Here is a 24,474-nt window from a genome sequence, read left to right on the forward strand (position 1 = left end):
AACGTTATGATGTTTTTAATTGGTAATTGTATTTTTATCTTTGTGTAAACTCATACTTTTTGTGCTTTTATGATTGTTAAAAAAAATGCAATCGAAATAAAGCTTTCTTGACTGACTGACTGACATTAGTGACATTGACAGCATCCTCTAAATCTGAATGACCATCTCCCTGTGGAGAAGGAAGACATTTGCCCGAATACATCTGCCCCACTCCATGACAAAACTGCTTAACAATTGTTTCATGACTCAAAACATATATTCTCCTTTAAAAAAAAAAAACAAAGGTTATCAGAATATATATATGTATTTCACCTTTTATAGCCTACCCCTTTAATACTGCTTGCCTCACCCCCTTTAATTTAACTAATCTAGGAACAATAGATTTGCCTCTATTCATAACCGTCCCCTAATCAACCATTTCTTGCTTGTTTTGTACACAAGACATGGCCAAAAGCCTTGACTTGTACCCAGTATACATTCTATCTGTATTATGGACAGTGCATGGCAAAAGTCCATGTCTTGTGCATCAACACACATTAATACTATACATGATGTGAACAGTGAAGTCATGTAATGCTTTGAGTAATGTTTCTGACCATTGTTTACTATGCAAACCGAATATCGGTGTCTTCAGTGGTGTAAGTGGTGATGACACCAATGATACTATGTCTGGGGTTATGAGCACAGCATTGGGGAATTTATGATGGCATAGCTAACCTAATTAGCACATTTTAGGAGTATCTGTACTGTGGCTCATTGCTGAAACTCCTGAGCTGCTTTTGCAGGCTGTTGTTGCAACTTTAAGCCTATGCTTATACATTTACATACTTACCGAGTTAACAATATCCCTGACATTGCTTAGTTATGTCCCTTTTGGAAAGGTCCAATCCAGGGTGTAAAAAAAAAAAAGACCTCAGGGTGCAAAAAAGAGTCCCTCCATCTGTGATTCTGAACACAAATAAATCTCTCTCAATGTGATCAATATGTCTTTTATGTTTTATGAATATGAGATTCAAGCTTCTAGCCCATTCAACACTTTGAATATGAGAATAAAATATTCATGTGGATCGATTTGGAATGTGGTTGACATTTTCTGAATCTAATGGCTATAGGTTCCTGAGCCAAAGAAGCCAATGGCTAAGGGAAGTTGAGAACTATTAGAAGGTAATCCTGCCCAGGATCAATTCCTTATATTTACTACTGTTAGGTGTTTTTACCTCCTGTTTCCGAACAGATCAGAATTATTTAATAAAAACAAGTGATTTTGGTTTTATCACACAGCAAAACCACACACATTCAGGTGTTTCATTCAGCAAAACTACAAACCACACCTGTCTTCCTCACGTATATTTCTCCAGGTATTACATGGAAACGTTTTCACAGGGAAAAATCAAAAGTCAAAGCCAATGCTGAAAATGGAAGAAAATTGGTCTTATGGATCATGTTGGACTTGGTCCTTTCTTGAGGGTCATCCCCAAAATGTTGTCTTCACCCTCCTGTTTTCTGAACCTGTTTTTGCCGGCTTTTAGCACTGCACACTTTACCACTGCTAACGTGCTTATGTTCTCTCCCTTAAACATAGTAAAACTGATTTGCACCCAATTGGCATATTTGATTTACCTATACACATCTGGTAAAGTGGTATAACATGTAGCCAGGGACCATAAATTAAATGCTACTAGTGCCTTGCTGCACTGATTGTGCTACCCACTTAAGTAGCCTTGAAAACATGTCTTGGGCCTGCCATGGCAACCCGTGTGTGCATTTGTAAACTGTCATTTCAACCTAGCAAAATAAATATTTTGATAGGCCCAAACCTTTCTTTTTAATACATTTGATTCACCCCTACAGTAAGCCTTACACTGCCCAGAGGGCGGGGTGAGGTGTATTTAAAAAGTAGGATATATACTTTTAAGTTTTACATGTCCTGGTAGTGAAAAACTACTATATTAGTTTTTCACAATGTAAGGACTACCTCGCTCATAGTATAACATTGGGTTCCCATATTACATTTAATATGTGATAACTCCAATTGGGAGCAGATAGAACGGAAGAGTTTGGTGTCTGGAGGATTATAATTAAATCCATCTTTAATGGTAAAGTCAGATTTTTTGCCACAATTCTGAAAATGCCACTTTTAGAACCGGTCCCTAGGAAGCTTGTTTCCGGTCCAGGGAAGGCATGGCTTGGCAGTTCGGGCTAGACTGTTCCCATGAGACACAGGGTCAGACTGATTTGCATATGGCCATGTCTGAACTGGGGTGGTAGAGTGGGTTAAAGAACGGTGATGGATCAAACCCAGATCTGTTGACTGGGTGTGAGTGTTTGATTGGTTCTGATGCTCCGTCCATCACCACCCCCTTTTGTACCACTTTTAGAAAGTTGGCATTGTGTTGTCCTAACCATTTGGTGGCTGCAGCCTGTTTCTGTGTAAAATGACTATGTATAGCTGGCAGTTTGTCTTTGTGTATTGCTCCCAGACATTGAGACAAAAGGTGGATAGGTGTTGGCAGGATGGGGCTCTATGAGGAGGAGCTTTCACCTACCACACTAGCACATCACGAAGGCTCTGCCTGTGACCCCAGACAAGCTGGGGCCATGTCCGGGAGGAAGGGTATGCCTAATACCTCAGAGGGGTGGAAACCTCTAGAAGCTTCCACTACTTCAAAGTGGGTACCAGGTATAAATATACGACCTTTAGACTCAGCTCTTCTGTACACTTCTGGACCTGTAGACTTTGCCTGAAAGAAGGACGGCTGTGCTGTTGAAAGAACTGCCACTCTGTTAGACTCCTAAGGGAAGGAATGCTGCCCTACTGCGCTGACCTGCAGCCCTCTTGTCTGGGTGAAAAGGACTGGACCTGAAACTGTAAACCCAGGACCTAAGAGTGACTCCAAGAGCTAGTTTGCTGGCCCCCTGATGAGAAGCCTCATGGACTGAACAGGCTTTCAATAACCTTGAACACAGCACCTGGACTCTGCCATTGGAGAGTCCTCTCCTCCCAAGTGGTGCCACCCTAGTACTGGACCCCTGGAAGTGGGCCTGAAGGTGCCCTGCCAGCCCATCTATGGATTTCCCAGAACCGGTGCATGTCCTCTACTGTTTGACGAATCGCCCTCAGAACCGAAAAATCACCTCTGCTTGAAGGACTTCCCCGACGCTAGGACTTTGCATCATCCATCGCAGCTCATCGGAACCACCACTGCACAATGCATCTCCACGCAAACACATCCCACTCTGCAGCTCCCCAGAACCACCGCTGCTTGAGGCATCTCCTCACCAGACCTCACATCGGCCCTGCTGCGTGATGCATCCTCGGCACGGGGTTCCTCATCTCTTCGCTACCATAATTGAGATACTGTGTTCAGTTGACCTAAAGATGTTCCTGTAGCTGGCCTATGCTACATAACATTTGGCCTAAACTTGTGTGAATTTGTACCAGTCCGGTGCGACTAGATAACCACAGTTGGTGCTTGGTGCATTTTGGTACTATTTTCAATCTTTAAAATTGCACATCGCTAGCTCTACTGATTGGATTTTTGTTGTTTTTACCTTGAATAATTTATTCAAATTGACTCTGTTTCTTAATTGGTGTGGGATTTTTCTTGTGATGTGTTATCACTTTATTACTGTTTGAAGTGCTGCATACATACCTTAAAGGATGCCTCCATATTAAGCCTGACTGCTCTATCTATGCCAAGCTACCAGAGGGTTGAGCATAGGTTCATTTGGGGTTTGCTCGTGATTTTGCCCTGACAAAGATTGTGGTTGCTGCTTGAGTAGGGTTTCACCCCCCCTCAACCAGTAACCCAATTTCTTACAGAGCCCATGAATTAGGTACAGCAGAAAGGGAATAGGGTCATGAGCAGCAGAGTCATTAGTCCATGACGTCATGAGGAGCAGAGACAATGACAGCATTCATATGCATTGTGTTAAACAAACTCTGCCCCAAAACAATGTCATTAAGTAAACATACTACTTAATTGGTCAAAAACATACTGTAGTTTAAGATATCTGAACAGTCTGAGTAGTGCTTTAAGTAGGCATAAAAGGGTGAGGGTCAAAAAGGTGTCTGTAGCCTATGAGGAGTAGCTAGAATCATTTGTAATAGGTATGGCCATGTGGCCTAAAATATTAGGGTCCTTCTCCTATTCCTTTTCTTCTTCTGTTCCCTGCCCTACTCCTGGTCCTTCTGCTCCTTTTCATAATCCTCCATGGCCTGGTCTACAGGGTGTCCTCATACCCCCACCCGGCCCTTGTAGTCTTGATTCGCCTCGTCCTCTTGGTACTCTTTGTCCTAGTTCTTCTGGTCCATCAGTTAATGATTCTCTTGGTGCCAGTAGTTTTACTATTTTTTAATCTGCATGGGTTTGATCTTACTAGTTATGGTCCTTGTAGGAAGGTGGAATCTGACTAATGGTTGCCCCCAACTTTTTGCCTGGTATTTGAGTGGTTTTTGACTAGTCTGGCTAGGATCCTGCTATCCAGGACCCCAGCCTATCTGCTTTCTCCCTAAAACTAATGTGAGTACCCTAGGTACAAACCAATTGGATACTGAGGAGACCCTGACAGTACCTTGTAGATGGTACCCTAGGTACCCAGGGCATGGGTCCCTCAGTAGACCTACCAGGGCTGCAGCACTTATTGTGCCACCCTGGGACAGCCATACAAACTGACACCACCAGACCACTACTGTAGTCTGGGTAAGGTGGTGCTAGCACCCCTTACAGGGATATAGGTAACCTATATCCCACCCCATTACAACACATATACTCTCATAGGTCACCCCTATAGCAGGCCTTGGTAATCCTACAAGGCAGGGTGCTGAGGTATGTGTGAGGGGGGACCCCTACCTGAGTAGGGCCTCTCTGCAACCTTCGTAAAATCATTGCTGGGTTGTTTGTAGTGTAGCCATACCATATACTCTTAACCGCATTATAAGTCTATCGCGATAGCGTGATAACTTGAGAATGGCTACACAGAACCATATCATGTTTGGTGTCAAACATGTAGGAATCCTACCCCCAGTCCAGCCGTGGGCATGAGGGCACGATTTCCCCCTGCTAGAGGGGCGATATGGGAAAAGCGGCAGAATTTAGACACCAATTTAAAAGTGCACACGTAGTACAAAATGGCTACTACCCGCCACCCACACGACTCTGGATGACTGTTGCTGGGGAAAATCCCAGCCTCGCCAGCTGCACAATAGAGCTCCTGTGGCAGGGAGGTGCTAGCACCTCCCCAGACAGGGTATGTGGATTGGAACTGGGTGGGTGCACCATATGTTGCCTTTCAGAGTTGCACGTAGGCTGCTACAGCGCCTACATTCTGCATACACCACCTGGAACCGGTTCAGGGGCATCCTGCCCATCGCCAGGCGGGAAACACACAAAGGGGAGTGGGTGTAGCCACCCTTTCCCACCTCAACTCTCATTGGTAGGCTCCGATCTGGACCCTCCCCTAATCTTGGGGATAAAGGTGAATACTGTGTCCCCAGAGCCTCAGATTAATCTTGGACTTCACAGACTTGACCTTCGACGAGCTGCTGCCCAGCTGACTGAAGAAATCTCCCTTGGGGTAAAGGAGTTACCCCCCTGCTTGGCAGGCACCTGAAACACTGCAAGTGACCCGGTTGGAACTTCGCTGCTCCTACGGACTTCGTCGACTCCCAGCAACCTTGAGGTGGGTTTCCTAAGCGTCCCAGAGGCCAGTGAGTGTGCACAACAAGTCTGAGGACCGTGGACTGCGTGGGTGTCGAGATTCCCAATACCCCAGGACACCCGCCACCTCTTGCATAGCACACGACCCTGACCAGTGGGGAAGTTGTGCTTTGGCCCATTTTTGAGCCAACCATGAAGCAGCAATTGTGCCAAAGATCAGCGCCCTAGCCCCCTACGGTGGCCCGTGGGCTCCCTTTTACGCACTCCATTTTGCTGCCTTCCGCGGTCCCTTGTCTCTCGACTTGTGGGCCCTAGCAGATGACAATCTCGACTTCCAAGAGTTCCCCTGGTTGCTCCAGGCCTGCTCTACAGTGTCTCCAAAGGAGACCTCTCACAGACCTCGTGGGTCTTCACCAGTAGCTGATTTGTTCATCTTGCGTGGGTTGCGGTTACCAAGGCTTAGTGGATCCAATCCGGACACTAACACTGCAGCGACCCTCATCCGACGTGGGCAGTCGCCCTCCAGAAGCTGGCCTTCCTTGAAGCCTCCCGGAGCCCGTGGCTGCAGATCCAAGCTACACCTCTTTCCACTTGAAGCACCCGACATTGAAGGGCTCTTTCCTTTGAGCTCCCTGGTCACTGTGCCGTGACCCAGACTCTGTCCCCTCTGCTTTCAGGGTCTTCTCTACAAGATCTACAACTTCAATCTGCACGGCATCATCAACGCTTTTGGCTAGCAGCAGTTTTGTACATTTTCCCATTGAAAATCAGCCCGCGACCCGACATCGAAAACGACCTATGCACCCGGCTTCCCTGGGGCAGGTAACAGTGGTACCTCGGTACTCCCGTGGTAGTGGGCTCCTCAAAAGCTTAACTCTTAAGTTTTTAACTTTGAACTCCTGCTAGAAGTGTCTTTAATCTGTTTAAATCAAACCGCAACATTCTCCATAGGCTTTAATAGAGATCCCGAGAGCAGCTATTTCCACTGCACGCGCCTCCCGTGGGTCCCCTTCCTCATAACCTGTGGTGGATTCTTAAGAAGCCAGCGATCCTAAATGCCCTAGGCATTGTCTGTAGAATTGTCGTGGTTCTTATACCACTTTTTTAATATATGGTTTGGTCCCCCCCTGGGGCCCTATGATTCCAGTGCTATTTATTGTATCTATCAATGCTTGTTTGAATTGTAACTTTGCCTCAGCCTCATAAAGAGACTTGTGGGATTCTGTCTAGAATAAATACATATATTTTATATATATACCTGTGTGGACTACTCTTTCATTTGGTCATTCAAGAGGTTATCTATGGTAAAACAATAAGCTTAACACTCCTTCAAGACTTAGCCTGAAGGCTGCTCTCCACAGCTACCACTAGGATAGCTTTCTTAAAAGGTTGTCTTAAACCTATCATCAATAAGAGTCGAATTGGACTGGTACAAGGTGTTCCCTATAACTAGGAGACAGCATATGCCAGGCCAACTTCTCACAGTCCTCCAGGTCATGGTCCTGTACTTCTTCTTCCTTGGTCTAGTACTTCCCTCTTTGCCTTAGTCCTGTTCCTTCTCCATGTCTTCTTAATCCTCCTGATGGTAGTCTTCTTGGCGCTGGTTGCCATGGTCACCTCTTGTTCATAGTTCTGGTGGCTTTGTGTTGGTTCTTCTATCTAGCTCCGTCTGGCTATGGGTCCAAGGTGCTTGTCCTTGAGGACCTGTTCCTTTTTATGCGCCGGATACCTATGACACATACCACGCACCTCTAACCTTTTCTTTTGATCCTCATGGTCCTGGTCCTAGGACATGCCTCTTTCAGGCAATGGGGTTAGAACATCTGCTGCAGAGGTCTTCATTTATCCGGTAAGTTTCATGGCATGTTACTGCTAGTTAACTCTGGTGGTTAATACACTTGCTGGAGTGAACATTCTCTGGTCACCAATTAGGCAAATCGTAAATTAACATGGATTAACATACAAGTCACTGATATATATTTCTGACGAATACTTCTAACTGCACCTTCTTCCCCTATATAATATGACCGGGTGCAAGATTAGCTCCACAGAATTTCAGCAACAGTGCTTCTGCAAGTTGACAGTTGGCATTGTTTGGATCCTCATAGGTATTGTACCACCTCAGACGTGACAGAATGGATCTGCATAAATGCCTGTTCTCGATGTATGCCAGGCTAAGCACTGATGTTAGATTGTTTCTTTCTGCACTCCATCGAAGTCCCAGGTTTCGAAAACTTTTCATCAGCTGGTCACATAAAGCCCCAAGTTCCATGGGCTGTTGTTGACCCAACAGTAGACAACAGCCTTCAAGAAGACCATGCTGGATATCTTTGGTGCGATTCTGACCCCCTCTGGCGAGGCAGTGGAACCTTCAGTGGCTCCAGGACACTAGTGGGTCCTCCCAAGATTCCGTCTGTCTCATGGGGCCCGTTACCAGACCTTTACTGACTGCACTATGGACTGACATGGCAGCCCCAACATCTATGCATGTCCCTGCAGCACTGGCCCCTGTATCTAGTCTACAGGCACCGATGGATGATCCAGTACAGATGCCATGCCGGTGCCCAAACCAACATCCGCCTGAGCCCAACTAATGTGGCACTAAAAGATCACAAAAATGCACCCAGTCATTTTGCTGCCTGACATGGGCCACTAACGGAAGATAGCTCCTTGTAATTTGGAGAGCATATGAGGTGCTAGATCTGCAGTTGCCCTCTATTGAGACGAAAACAAACATTTTGACTGAAATCCTCCAACCAGAGCTCATGTCTTCACAGCCATTGCTACTGTTTAATGATGCCCTCTCTGACACCTTGATGGCTGAATGGTTTGAGCCTTGTTTTTGCCCTCTTATCGGTGGGTCTATACCTGGATGATATAGGCCTGCAACCAGTGATCTGGACTCCCTAACCAAGCACCATACATCAGAGAGTCTAATTGTGTAGGCCACAACTACTAAGGTCAGTCATTATTTCTTCCCAACAACACCTGTATAGAGAGAATCAACGGACTGATGCTTTGGTAAGAGAATGTTTAGGTCCATATATGGGGTTGCTAACAGGGAAGCTATAGCGAGATCTTTCTGACAGTACCAGAGATCCTCAGGGCTACTCTGTCTCAGGCGCAATACATAATGGACAGGATGCAGCGAAGTATGTAAACTTTGTGGGCCTGGGCACTATTGACTGCCTGCTTAGGAGAGGAGGTTCCTGTTGATGAAGTAGATTGGATTTTCTGGTGATGTGCATGAATCCCTAAAGGATATGCCTTTCGATGGGTTTGGGCCCCTTTGAGAAAAGGCAGATTTGGAGCATAAGATATTGAAGGATAGGTGAGACACAGCATGCACTTTGGGTGCCTATTGATGCCAGTGAAACAATTTCCCCATCAATCTAGAAAAATCAGAGTTTATTCGTGAGAACTCACCTATAGGCAGGGTGAGCCTTCTCAACCAGTGGTGCAGAAGACAGCCTAGTCATTTAGGGGCCACGGATGCAGCAACGGCATACACCGCATAGGGCAGTCGGGTCTGCAGACCTCCAGTTTTTCCGCCCTTGCTGCAATGACTACCAAGCCACTTTAGATTGTTGTCTACAATTCATGTTAGGCTGGTGGGGGACAGGATATAGCATTGCCTCGCTGGCTAGAGACCCATCTTGTCAGACATACAGGTCTTACAAATCATCGAAAGAGACTAGGTCCTACCCCTTCTTTCCTCCCTGCCCCATCCTCCTCTCACACCAGAATACATTTTGGCAGAGCACTTGACAATTGTGATGCAGGGGGTAAACCTCAGGAGAAAGATAAGGATGCTATTCATGCCACTTCTTTATCCCAAAGAAGGACAAGGCCCACAGACCTATTCTGAACCTTTGCTCAGTGATTTCCTTTCTGCACAAGTGCAAGTAGAAATTTAAAAATGCTCATGCATGCTGAGATTGTATTCACTGCATACCTAGGAGACTAGATTGTGTCCCTGGGCTTGCAGGACACATATGTCCATATACCTGTCCTGCAGGTGTTACCTGCGGTTCAAGGTGGTCCAGGAACATTTTGAATTTTAAGTGCTCTGCTTCAGCCTCATCTCAGTCACTTGGGTGTTCAAGACAGTGATAGCAGTAATTGCTGCCCATCTTTATAGGTCAGGAGCACATGTATTCTCATACCTCAAGAACTGACTGCTACAGATAAACTTGCCATAAGCAGTCGCATACCATCTCAGGATGGCAGCTGTCCCCTTCACATCACTGGGCTGTGTGAATGAGCTGTGGGCGATGTTGGTACAACTGCCCTACACTACTTTATTTCCAGACAAGTTGTTGCTGCGGACCCGGGTGGCTTTCCTCACTAGGGTTGTGACACCATTCCCATATTGGCTGTTCTATCACCTTGTCAGTATTTTTCACACCTCCTGATCCCACAAACGAGGAGAAGAGACTCCATTACCTCAATCCAAAATGGGCTTTGAGGTTTTGGATCAACCAGATGAAAGAGCATTGGGTACATGATCAGCTCTTTGGCATCTCATGTACCATGATGAAGATTCGTCCGCGCAGGTCTTTAAATTCCCTAAGACCCCCTAACTAATTGTTTTTTTTCAGAAGAAGACCCCATCAAGATCCATTACACACTGGCCAAAAAGCGGAACAATGAGGGCCTGAGAGCAGATTCCACTAGAGCCAAGGCTACAACTCCAGTATTGTTGCATCGAGTGCCTGTTGTTGATTACTGCCAGGCTGCGATATGGACATTGGTGCATACTGCTCTGAAAACCAGGTCTGACAAGAGGGTCACTTTGCTCACTCTGTTCTGCAGTACTTTTGGGTCTGAGTCCACTCCCCAGATCTTTAACCTTTGGGAGGTACTTCTTTGGTATATCTTCAAAGGTTGGGAATCTGTGGTTTGGAGTATTCATCAGAAGAATGACTTAGTTAGTTTTGATCACATATTTCTGGTAGATACTCTATTTAACTACAGATATTCTCACTCCTTTACTATCTTTTCATTCTTCGAAGAGACATCTCAAAAGGTCCCAAGTTGGAGATGTGCGCACTGTTACTGGCAATTGTTCACCGCTCTGTGTCTGAGGCTGCAGAAAGGGAAATAGCCACATAACTGACACAGGAATGCAGGGGGTGGCTCTTGAATGCGCCAACAATCTGTCACAACCTGGCAGAAAGCCACAGGCGCAATGCCACACGACACCACCTGTAGAGCGCAGGAGCACTTATGTTGATAATCTCCAGAACCAGTCCGGCACCCAAGGACATTCTAAAGGGGAGGAATTTGCAGGCAAACAGAGTATCCATCAGAAAGAGAATTAAAGGTGTTCGAAATGGGATTTCTGGTTGGGTAGGGCAAATACCTAAGCCAGGCAGAAACACCACTCTAGTCAGGGCAAGGGAGTTGCACACCAAAGATAACCCCTGCTCACCCCCTTGGTAGCTTGGCACGAGCAGTCAGGCTTATCCCAGAGCCAATGTTTAAAGCGTTTGCGCAACACACACACACACGGCTGCGACTCACTAGGGATATCATAAAAGACAATCCACACAAGGTTTTATAAAAAATAGCCTTTGTATTATCCAAAACACATTAGAATCATAATCACACATATACACTTTGCCAACTGGCACTAGGTAATAATTTACAGGGGATTATATACATGACCGGACCAATCGGGCCACTGTCAGAACCTTTAAAAAGCACAAGTATCAAATATAATACACAACCAGTAACTACTGGCTGTACTCGGCATTAGCACTAGCAACATAAACACATTATGTCTGCATCACTTTAGGCAAAAACATAGCATGACATTTGGCATCATCATCAGCATAAACACATTATGCAACAATCATATTAGGCATAAACACATTATGCAATCTCTTTAGGCATCACCATAAAAATGACCCCAGGCCAACTGGCCTTTCACTGAGGCCCAAATGCCCTCTGTCCCAAATGTCAGGGCTCGCAATTATAGGGTCTCCCAAGTAGCCCTCTGGTTGACACAGCAGCGGTGTGCAGGCCCAACCGACCAGCACCAGAACTCAGGATGAGGTTGTGATCCACCCGGGTCCCTCCAGAGACCAGAAACAATGCCCCTTCACATGGCAGCTGCCCACTCTTGTGTGGTGCAGCTGTGAATCACCCTTGGCACTGCAGTTCCTCCTGAGCCCACTCCGGGACTCTAAAACGCAATTGCCCCCATGTTGCAGCTGCCCGCGCTCCTGCAGTGCAGCTGTGAAGCTCATCAAGCACTGACCCAAACCATGCCCAATTTTAGCACCAACACTGCTTCGTGCTCAGCCCCTACTCACCGGGGCTCTGCTTGACTCCTCCGGCTGAAGGCAGGACTTCCGGCACTGACAGCGTGCCCTCCTCACAGGACCTCTCCTGGTCTGTTACGGCAGGTTCTTAGGCACCAACAATGTGCCTCGGCCGGCCCCTCTCCTGGGGCCTCTAGGGACCTGCCTCTCTCTCTCTCTCTCCTCTCCACGAGACGGGGGGGCGAGTGTAGATGGAGCCTGCAAGTCTCCCTACTCTTCCGTGGCATTCGGGGCTTCCCTCACTGATCTGGGAGTCCCACCTCACATCAGGCACCGTGTTGCCTGACTTCCCCTCCGGGTAGGCTCCCGCTTTCATAGGAGCACAAAATGCGGGGTAGGCTCCCGCTTCACCTCTGGAGCAGAGGAGAATCCCCAGACCGGCATTACCTTCCAGAAATTTTGCAGCCCAGCACTGCAGGCCGCCAGCACTTCTCCTGTCCAGGCAAGGTTGGAGTCCCTCTCCCTAGGGCTCCGGCAATCAAGATATAGCGCTCACGAGGCACTAGAATCCAGAAAGCATAGCTGGGCCCAGGCAGGCCAGCTCACAGGGGCCCCCAAGCAGAGCGGCAGTACCTTGTGGCAGTTCCTCCTGGGGCCCAGCAGTTCAAGCACTCAAAACAGCACAAGGAAGCACACTTTCATGGGGTCACAGCCCCAGTATATATAGTACATTTCTCTTTGTCTGCGCCGGCACAGGCTTGGGGGAACCAGCCTCAACTGGGTCTGGGGGGTGTTGAAGCACTCTGTTTACCAGACTTCCATCCTCCTTTGTCAGATGGGGCTCGGTCCTCAGACATACCACAGGGGGGGCGAAGCCAGCATTCACCTAGGCAGGTACATACCTATTCACGGTCAGGGGACTACTCCTCCTACTACTCCAAATGCAGATCTCCTATTCAGCCTAGCGCTGACTCACCCTGCCCTCCCTGGAGCCACACACCTCACCAGCCACTGTCACTCCAGAGCCAGACATGCAATACACATCAGGCAGGCAGACACATTGCACACAGAAATGCCCACTTCTAAAAGTGGCATTTCTAAAATAGTGATAATAAATCTGCGCACACCGTTGCGCAGCATTTATTACTACTATTCTAAACATACCAAACTTGACCACGCTGCTCCTCTTATATCAGGAACTACCACTGAAACACTAATCAGGGAATCCCCAATGCATTCCTATGGGAGGGCAGCCACACAGCAGAGAGAAAACAAAATGGCTGTTTATCACTACCAGGACATGTCACACACTTAAGGTACATGTCCTACCTTTTACCTACAATGCACCCTGCCCATAGGGCTAGCTAGGGCCTACCTTAGGGGTGACTGACATGCAGTAAAAGGGGGATCACAGACGTGGCACACACTTCGGGTGTCACGTCACAGCGGCAGTAACACTGCACGCCCAGGTCCTGCAATGGCAGAGGCCTGAGACAGGTTTGAAAGGCTACTTTAGTGGATGGCAGAGTCAGCGCTGCAAGCCCACCAGTCGAATTTAATTTACTGTCCCTGGGTATCTGAGATACCACTTTACAAGGGACTGAAAGGTAAATTAAATACGCCAAATAGGTGTAGACCAATCTTACCATGTTTACCACAGAGAGCACACACACTTTACACTGGACAACAGTGCTAAAATGCTCAGAGTCCTAAAGCCACCAACACCAGGTCAGAAAAAATGCTAGGAGGAAGGCAAAAAAGTTTAGGGATGACCCTGCAAAAAGGGCCAAGTCCAACGAAAGGTAATTCAATTGTTCCCTAACATTAGATCGCCAGTGGGTTAATGCTTTTGTTGCAGAAAACTTTGTTATAACTGCAGATCACAAGGTACTATACCAGGATTGCATATGATCGAGTTATGCATCGTAAAGTATTTAACCTGCAAGCCTTACATTTAAAACTTTACAGTTTTTTTCTCAGTATGTTGTTATTCTGAGATTGCTAAAATAATTTATGTGAGTATTTAAATAACACTTTTTACTAAGTGCTACATAATAGTATAAGGGCACAGAAAGATAAACTATCCATTCTTGGCATTCAAAGACCTACACTTAAACATACAGACTGAGAATTATGAAAATCACTTCCAAAGCTTAATTTTCCTATTAGGAACTTGTGAAGTAACAGACTGCATATCTTTGTTTGCGCTGATGTTCACCTTGCTTAGTTTGGCCTCAAGGTATTAAATTCAAGCTGAGGCCCTTTGTCGGATGAAGGGAGCTACAGATGGTCCTTTAACTGCACTAGACACCGCAGTAAAGGAAGATTGGAGCTTTCTTCTGAACCCCTGCAGATGCAGCTGTATGTATATCAGTGGCCTAATGTAAAATGCTGGGGGCCCCCTTGCAGAATGAGAAGAGGGGGCCCCGAGTCTCCTCCATCTCACAAATATATTAATTGGCCTTGGGGTGGAATGGGGCCACCTGAAAGGATTGGAGGGTTGGGGTCCCCCACCCGCAGCATATGCAGGGACTTAAATTGCGCACACTGCACTGTGACAGACTAAGATTCAGGACACATACGATTCACTAAGGTCTGAACCGGTTTGTGATCTGGCTCAATAAAGACTGCCGATCTCAAACCTGGAATGTTCACCATATGTTCAAGCAACTTGTGTTGGATTTGTTTTGCCAAAGTAAGTGTAAGGGCCATTTTGTAAACCCAGCCCCCTGATATACCTCTGTAAAACAAATTGTTGTCCAGAGTTTCATTTTTGATTTGTGTTTTTGTATCATTAGAGAAGTAATTTAGCTTGGTAGACATTGCTGATCCTGCCTGAATTTTTCTGTACGACATGTTTAAAAATGATGGATGTGTTGTAGTTATGCAATATTTCAGGAACCATGAGACCTATATACTTTTGGTGTCAAAACATAGGTTTTGGGTGCCAAATAGGTTTATAGAGACAGAAAATAACTCCTCAGAGCAACCTTTTCACCATTTTCCGAAATGTTGGTTATAATAAAGGAAGAAGAGACATATTTTGAAATTAAACACATATTTAATCCTTTTATGTATACACCAAACAAGGTTTATGATCTTAATATGGAAGACGTTTTTTAATCACTCCTGTTTTAGACACCTTTCATAGTTACCTTTATTTATTTGTTTCGGCAATCCCTCATGGTATGTGCAGAATGTTGAACATTTGAGAAGAGCATATCGACAGGGACATCTTTTTTGTGTCACAGGGTTTTGCAAGTACATGTACGTACAAGTTCTGTGGGTTGAGGCTTTAGAAATTTTGTAGATTTTAGCACCCTATCAATATCTTCCCAACCAAATTTACATGGACATTTCTCTGCATATGCATGATCCAAAACATTTACTCATCTGTTGATCAAATAGCACGCTCTTTTAATGTGTCCACACACAGAATTTGATGTCCGTGGAAGGTCACATAGCGGGACTGAACTCTTGCGCTCACTGGAAGATTGACAAATGTGTGACAGTCAGAATTTGTTTCTCACACAAGCAGAAGGTATTTTTCTACATTTTTAAAGTCCCATTCTTCTCCTGTCTCAGCAAATCGTTTTAGAAACTTCACAGGTTCAGCAGTTAAAGCTCCAAGCTGTATTCAATTTTGCTCATAGTGTTATCACCTGTAACACTATGTTCCTTGATAAGGGCATCGCTTGGTCAAGTTTCATGTACAGAATATGAAGCAGGATTAAGTGTCTTTTCTCTCCTGTTCCATAACGTATCCATGACACTGACAATCCTTGACATATGAGCAATGCAACAAATCTAAGTAGCACAATTATAACATCTGTGTCATTTGAAAGTACAGTCACTCGATTGCAATCATTTCCAACAGCCTATTCAACATGTGGCACAGCACGAAGGTCAGCTTCCTCCAATTTGCTGTTAAGTTCTTGAACAATATGGCCCATATCTTTTGAATATATCTCTGCAGGCAGCAACTCCTCATTGACAATCGTTCCTCTTGCAATAATTGGAAATTCATTGTTCATTATTTTGGCACGTTAACATCTCCAAGTTCATCTGATCAATATTTATGAACATAATTTATCAAGGTGCACAGGTACAGGTGTCAAAGTTTTTATGCAGGGAAGGTCAGTTGTTCCACTTGTAGACCTTCGTCTGATTCTCTTGAATTCTTTGATAGAGAGTTAAAGATAACTGTCAAAGTCAATGTGCAGTTTTGCTGGATGAAATCTTGATAATTCGCAATTGTGACATATTGTCCACAACCACAGCAGTTTCCAATGAGGACACCATTTCTAATTGAAGCTCTTCAGCTGAATGTTTTTTTGAGCTCTTGTACGAGTTTGTGCTTCACTGGTATGGTTGCAGCATTTCCATCAAATAATACATTTTTTGGAAAATGATCATGCCATAGAATGTCCTTGATAAATTCACAACTTTCTTTTGCTACATCCATCTCTCTATGTGCTTTAAAAAGTTATTTTTCTGTAACCTGTTTTGTAGTGGCTGGTTGGGCGAAACTCCTACTATGTCAATTAAGGCGTGGACGTTTCACTTTAGTGATTATGTCAAACAGGTTTTTCTCTTTCAATGCAAATCCCTCCTGCTTCAGTTCTGCGTATAGTTATGGTCCATGGTCCAGGACATCTAGTAGATGTTTCTTTATATCGTTTTCCACATATTGTTTGGTCACAAAATTGTATAGTCACACAGGCTCAGTCATTTCAAAGGGGTTTCCTTGCTGCTGCGTGTAATTAAGCTGTCAACGGGTTTATTAAAATGTTCCCCTCTGTTTCCCACAATTTCATGGTGAGGAACAGTTTCACGATGGTCCATTATTTTTGAATTTGTCATCCCTCTGAAAACATTAGAAATAGAAAGGACTTCATGGTAAACTACCTGCCATTGAGCAATATATTCACTGTTACGTTTTTGACTAACAATTCCCTTGGAGCTTTTCTGTGATCTCTGGATCATCTGTTCTAGTTTCATATCTGGAGTCACAGCATTGAACATTCCCTCTGTCTTTCACCACAAAATGTCTTTGGCTGAATTTTATGCAAAGGTATGGTTTTTCCACCTCTAACATCTTCATTCTTTCCAAATACCAAGTAGTTTATGCAATCGAATTCACGAAATACAGTAATCAGTGGCTCCACAATCTTCACATGCAGCTCCCAATCACCTTCCCGATCAGCATGTACCAAGTTTTTCACTAGAGCTATCATTTGTAAAACATTTTCCAAGTACTTTAAAAATGTAGATTTGTTCTTCACATTCTTTGACGAGCTCTACGAACTTTTGTTTTATGTTTTGTAATTTTGAACTGACTGTATTGAACATTGTCTGACTTTGCATTATATCTTTTGAATGAAGTGCACCATGTGCCTTTTTTCACTTCTTAGATAAGATATGCAAAACCTATTTTGTCATTCTTGTTCCAGAAAGCATTCCAGCGCAATGTTTTATAGCCTAGGATAGGATGAACATACCTTGTAACGAATGCACCTAATGAGTTCCGTTCAATACTGACTGGACGGATTTGCTTCAAAAGATTTCAGCCTCAACAGGTGCTTCGGCTATGCCACAGTCACTGAGTTAGCTTCCTGCACACAGCAACACAAATTTTGTCAGGTGCAAAATGCCCATCATTGGATAAGGAGCATGAAAATGTTACTGGATTGCTCATAAAATTGTCGACTACAATACAGAAAACCGCTTCATCACAGAAAATTGGCAGTATAGGCCGGTCTTCAAGAATTGCATGCGCACTTTGGAATTTTTTTAGAGCTGTGTATACTGTTGCATAGTTTGGGACTAGAGATGGTTTTACTGGTAAAAACCCAACCTTTCTCAGTGAGGCAGTATGCTTGGAGATCAAAGCATGAATTCGAGCCCACGGAGGAACTGGCTTTTCTTCTTCCTTCAGACCGCACCGAATAGGCGATATGATAAATTTAATTAAATCGGCTGTGCAGGCCACAGCATCTGGTAGAAGAAGATCCATGTCCTCGCCACTTTGAAACTTTCTGGTAGACTGGGATGTGTTGATGGCTTGTAGTGATTTTGCACACGTTGGCTAGGCAGTTGGGTTATATGTTTGCAGCTTTGTTTCTCTATGCCTACAGCTGATACAGCTTGGTTTCCAGCAGATACTTCATTGGCACAGTCTTGAAAAAGCACCACGACAGTACCATGTGTGCCTAATGTTCCGGACAAAGAAGCGCTGTCTTCAAAATTAACATTATCAAGAGCAGCAGTTGTAAATCCTTTCCTGGTATAGTGACTTGAAAGTGGTGTGCTGTCAGATTCACAAGATTTGACACCATGAGCTGCTAACAAGTTCGTACTCCGTACTATGTCAACATAACTTGCCAATCCTATTCATTGAAGTGATTAGCTTTCTACTTTTGCACTTGTCATAGATTGCGTGGGCAGTCATGATGTATAGCTGAGTTTTCTTTTGGCGATGAGGTATTTCATATAACATGAATTGGAAAAGCCAGTAAATTTGCACGCCATAAGCCATGGGACTGTCTTCCACTTCTACGCTTATATCTTCAAAGCCATCATTATTGTTGTCGGCTTCAGTTCCGAACTCAAGAACTTTAGTTCGTAAATTTTGCGTTGCTGATATTAAACAATGATGTAAAAAATGTTAAGACAACATCAGGCATTCTTGTTGACTTCCATGATTTTTAGAGCAGTGGGGCATCACAAAATGTGGCCTTAAGTCCAAAATCTAAATCTTTCAGGATGTTTCTTAACGTGGTTCCTTCTGAATTTATTGCATTTTGTGATCTTATTTTGGCAGCAGGAACTTCAGAAGTCACGAGAACACTGATAGTGGTTCATTCTTTGTGTTATACTGACAAAAATGAATTATGTCATTCTACATTCTCACCAGAAAATCCTTAATTCAATCATTATGGAGCAATACAGTTTCATAAATGTTGACCACTATTCCTTTGATGTCACGGAGTGTGAACCCGTAACCAGCACTCAAGTGGCTTTAAAACTGCATTCGCTTTTTCAAAGAGTGCTAACTTAACTGAAGGCTAGCGGTTATGTTGCTGCTGGGAACTCGTTATTCATTCATATTTTCAGAAGTATGCAATGCATGCAGTATGGGTGGGCATACCAATCACTGCAACTGCATTCACCTCGCTGTTTAGATTAGCTACTCTGCTCAAAACTTCATCTTGGAAGAAATTACCTGCAGATAAAAACACGTTTGCCCTTTGAGACTTGCATACTCTGTACTTTGTTCTTTCGTCAATGCCTTTGGCCGTTGTTCTGTTTAAACCACAGATAACACATTGAATATCCTCAGCTTTCTGATGAGTTGCTGGAGGTGGGTGAGGGGTAGCAATCTATCTTCCAAGTGAATGGGCTTTGGGCTTGTTTGGCGTCGCTTTCTCAGAAGACTTGGATTCTTGTTGTGATTCACTGCTATTCTTTGACAAAAATTTTTCAGGCTCTTTTTCCATTGTATACAACTTGTAGCACTTGGTTTTACAGTCATAAAATATTTGAACTTCTTCACCCATCATTTTCAATCTATTGTCAACTTTGTCTTGCCCAATTTCTGCAGCATCTCAAACTCTTTTTTCTGTCCAGCCGCAGTTGATGTTAGCTTTTCTTTCGGATTAGTTTGGCATATTCCACCGTTTTCTTTGATGGAGTCCTCCGATTTTGTAGTTGGCAACAATATATCAGGAGTTCAAGATCCTCTGCTACCACCTGCTTCCCTCCTGTTTACGAATTTGAATAAATGGAAAACCAGAAACAAAAAACATATTTAAGTAAATTACCAATATTATGACCAAAACACATTATTTTAGAGCTACCATTTTGGAAAATGGCAGAAGAGTTGCTCTGAGGGGGTACTTTCTGTCTCTATAAACTACTAGACTATCAAAACCTATATTTGACACCAAATGAAGTATAAATGTCTCATGGTTCCTAAAATATGACATCACTGTAACACAGCTGCCATTTTTAAAAATGTTATTCAGAAATCCGGATTGGCAGTGTTTACCCAAGCTAAACTGCTTCTCTAATGATCAAAAGCACAAATCAAAAATGAAACTCTACGGACTATTTTTTTTACAGATGTTTATCAAGGGACCAGGACTATTGAGCCTGATTTTACATTTTCCTTTTGGCTCACAATGAGACTCTTACTGTTCTTCTACCATTATTGTAGTCTGTTAGCCACTCACCACAGCAATAAAATGTGTTTGCCTTCCCTGGTCAGGGAGTTTATGCTTCAAGAGTGCAGTCATGTTAGAAGATTATTTTCTAAGGCACCTTGTTCTGATAACATTAACAGTGAGGGATCCATCATTCAAAAAGGGTGGGTGTACAGAATACCAAATTACTTCCACACAATTAAAGATTTCTTTTTTTTTTTTTAATAAGCCCAGGTTCTTCGAAACCCAACAAAGTGCATGCTATTACCAAATATGTTATTACACTGCAGACACGTTCCAGTCCTCTGTAAAGTGCATTCATAGTTGTTGTTTTGTTTTTTGATAAACCTTTTTATTGGATTTTGCATCTTTCATACAAGGTATATATCAATCAATATCAGTAATCATTGCTTGACATACATTGCACACATCATCGTGATAAAACCGCATCGGCAAAATAATTATTTGTCTTAGCGTATGTGGTGTATGGGAGTGTATGCCTGTTCGAGGGAAGTGGGTTTCGCGTTGGACTGTTAAGTTCTTGGGTTTGAATGGTGCACCCTTACTGTGTCACTGGAAAGAAAAAAATCAGTTTGTACTACCTAACTGGGGAAACATAACTTGGAGAAGATGGGGCTAGGAATAAGGGCATTGATCTTAAAGTGCATTCATAGTTGCTGTAGTGGATTTGTTTCAGTGTCAGATGCCCCACTGGTCAATTTACACAATGGATGGTTAGTGTGTGGAGTCATCACACAGGATTGCGCCTTTTGGCCAGGGCTCTGCAATATTCCTCCTAATGAAACTTGGTAGAAGTTTGGTTGAGTCCATTACCATCAGTGGCCTTTCCAGTTGGTGCTTCTTAACCACCCCATTGGGCCAATTTTTTAGTATCATGTGTCAGTGAGGAAGAAGATCCCAAGCTGTTAGGCTCTTGTGTGTATTGGGACGTATATTTTCTTTCTAGGAGGACATTCAATAGAAATTGTTAGTTAGCAGCTGGCAGATTGCTGTACAAGCAAAACTACGTAAGGCATCTGTCTGAGTTTTTAATAATTTAGTATATATTTTCTGTGGGATTTGATGATAATTGTTTCTGATAGGTTAAATCAATTTGCAGGAGTACAGAGCAGTATTATACTTGAGGTGATTCAGCGTCCCAATGTTACATTGGCAATTAGGACGGGGATGCATTTGGTAAGGAAGAGAAGTCTCTGATGAAGCATGCCACTGTAGTGATCAGTGGGTGAGAGTTCTTTTACACAAATATTTTTCCTAAGTGAATTGAGGGAGTTCTTCGTGCTAAATTTAGCAGGTTGACTCCGTCTTGATTGCTCATTGTTTGATAGTCAACAGTTTTTAGTAAGACTGCTGAGGGTTGAAATTAGATATCTATACTAGTATTAATATTTTTTAAATTGCTGCTGTTCTTCTTACAGAGTGTTTGGCTGTCTTTTTGATTGCTGTATCTTCTTTTACATTTCCAGTGCCTTGCTACATGGGAGACGTTCCTTTCATCTCAGACCAATGACCCACCACAGGAAGAAGATCTTGAAGATCTATCCTAAATATATACCAGGACTTTCCAAAGAATGTTTGTTTCCTGCAGTTCATGATGACCAAAGAAGTGTTCTTAAAGTGTGGGGATCATTAGTATTAGCAAAATTAAATTATCATAGAAACCATGATCAAAGGAACATCTGCCATTTGGTGGTGCTGTTCCCGCTATGTGGCTTGATGTTTTTGTTCAGGCCGCCACCCATGATCCGTTATTATGATTTATATGCATTTTGTATTTACATAGTTCAGCATAATAGCTGAATTGATGATTAGTGTTTTTCTGAATATTTATAATTAGCTGAATACATATTTTACAAAAATGTAAAATGGGCACCAACATTTTAATAAATACTGTTTATTAAGCTTGTGGTTACGTTTTTTCAAACTTCGAGATAAAGGATAGAGTCCAGTCACCCTCAGACAAGCTGAAAGGTAAGTAATTATTAACCAGAAATAAGTATTTTAAAAAAAAACTGAAGTTTTTAAAGTACACCAGGAAAGGGCATGCACGTAAATGCTCACGTGTTCCCTTTTTTGAGCACAGAAGTATTTTTGAGTCAGTCACAATAACACCAGATACATTTGGCTATTTTATCCACAGTAGTTGCAGCCCCTCATTTCTGCTTGTCTTTCGGTACTGTACTATATTTGGCCTATTGAAGGAAACTACTCCTGATTGTAATACTACTTTCAGAGCAAGATGAGGTTCAGCATTTTTGCCGCATCCAAGTCTCCTCTCTAGATTAGAAAAAACCTTTGTAGGTTCCATAACCATCTATATCCCTGTGCTTGTGTCCATCTACTCACAATGTGCTCATTTAGGCCTGCATGGTGCTTGTGGCTTTATTATAAATCTCTTCCGCCACCACAGTAATGTGTGGTGGATCAATACATCCAAGAAGAGTTGTGGTGAAAGCTTCCACCTAAGATAGACTTGACAAAATGGGGTGTAGCTCACTAAGAAAGGTTAGGTTCATGTTAGACCAGCTTCTTTCCCAGTGCCCAAGTGAACTGAAGCATCTTCTCTTTTGCGGTCTTCATGGTATTTCAGGAAAAGATGGCATGGATTTTGGTGACTGGGTTACTAGGGAGTACTTGTTGGATATCCCAGTAGCTAGGAAGGCCTCAGTGGTGTGCCACACTCTACTACTGTTTACATGTACATGTAGAAAAATCCACTTTAAGAATATTGTTCACTGTGAGCAGTTTATAGAAAAACATATAAGTTCTTCGTTGTCTAAGGGATCATTGTGTTAGTATGGTTGTGTGTGGGGATTTCCTGCTTTATAGTCCCTTTTGTATCCCTACTTCATTTTTGGGTGCTTTGAGGAGGAGGTGCATGATTCTATACATGACAAGAATTCCCACAGGGCCTGCCAGCACTCTCCACAAAAAAACAACTGTGTTTAAGTAGAGAACAGTTCTCATTAAATCATTTGATTTCCATATCAACTGGTGCTTGGCGATGACCAATTGCTACTGAGCAGCTCAGAATGCAATCTGCTCTCCTCACATGAAATTCTATTGATTCTTTGACCCAACCTCTTAGGAATGATGTGTAAGATCCTGAACTCCCTTTTGAAATGGTAGGGGTACTGGTAAATCAGTACCTGAAAAAAAGTGAAAGATGCCCATTAAAGTTGTCCAAGGTTTCCGGGACTAATTATACATATTGTTTTAAAAGAAATAGTGCCTCTTGAAGTATAAAGCTAATGAGATTCTATCTACTTCTGCCCATTTACACCACAATCACAAACCATTGCTGCAGCTTGAAATAAGATTCATATCATCGTTACACAAACATGACCATCGGATGCAGAATCATATCAAGATTGTCAATGCCAAGTGATCAAGGCTAAAGCAGAGTAATTGTAAGTTAACTGTCTTGCTAGTACCTAAGGGTTGATCAAATGAAGTCCAACGTCTACTGCTTGTGGAAGTTTACAAGTTGCCCTTGTCAATTTTTACAATACGTAAACAAATTAGAAGGCTTTAAAATAATTCAGTTTTCACATTCTCCGAGTTTTTTTTGTATTAGTAGACACCCTTGCCTTGCAGATTTACAGCTAAACCCCTCCTGTTCCCTAGATTTTTTTAAAAATGCAATGCATATGATAACGGAAACAAAGTTTTGTGCACAATACATTAGTGGCCTTAAAATTCACTCAAACTCATTTTTATGATTATATAAATTTTCTTCCTTAGAGCGTTCTTCTAAGGTTTTTCTGTATTCACGTGGCGGGGCCTATGTTATGCAGGTCATCACTTTTTTGCATGTACCCTGTTTCCAGTTCATGCCCCAGGGTTTTGTCTACTGCTCCCACACTCTTCCTCCAGTTCCCTTCAGTGAAATAGAAGAACCAAACAGCTCTATTCCTTGGGCAGAATGATGCCTTTTCATTTATGAGTTAAGACTTCATGGATGCATTGTACTTCCTATTGAACGCATCATTTCAACAAGCTTCCCACAGATGGACAACATCACTGATATGGAACTTGAAAGGGGACTCCCACATAATCTCCTGTGTGCTGTTCCTTTTCTGGTGAATATCTTAAGGGGAAAATATTACAGATTCTGTTGATGTAAGGGAGGTAATTAGATTTACTGAAAGACACAGCTGAACCACGAACATCGGGTGAAGGTTACAGTCCGTGTACTCATTATTGTTGCTAGGGTACATGGGGCTTGATTCCACATTGAGCCAGAAACTCAAATAATACAACCTAAAATCTCCGCTGTGTAATATTTGCATTTTTGCTTCCAATTATATGCAAACTCAT

General features: G+C 43.3%; 1 protein-coding gene across 2 annotated transcripts in view; it reads left to right on the top strand.

Moving 5' to 3' along the window:
* SNX7 (sorting nexin 7) overlaps positions 1-22,055 on the top strand; it is a 221,767-nt gene extending 199,712 nt beyond the window's left edge. For both annotated transcript variants that reach the window (XM_085601857.1, XM_085601858.1), the window contains exon 9: positions 21,621-22,055. In XM_085601857.1, the coding sequence (XP_085457983.1) occupies positions 21,621-21,701 (81 nt within the window). In that variant the 3' untranslated portion in view covers positions 21,702-22,055. The remainder of the gene's footprint in view (positions 1-21,620) is intronic.
* Positions 22,056-24,474: the final 2,419 nt, after the last annotated feature.

Source organism: Triturus cristatus, chromosome 4_2, assembly GCF_964204655.1.
Source record: "Triturus cristatus chromosome 4_2, aTriCri1.1, whole genome shotgun sequence".
In the NCBI taxonomy this organism is placed as follows: Eukaryota; Metazoa; Chordata; class Amphibia; order Caudata; family Salamandridae; genus Triturus; species Triturus cristatus.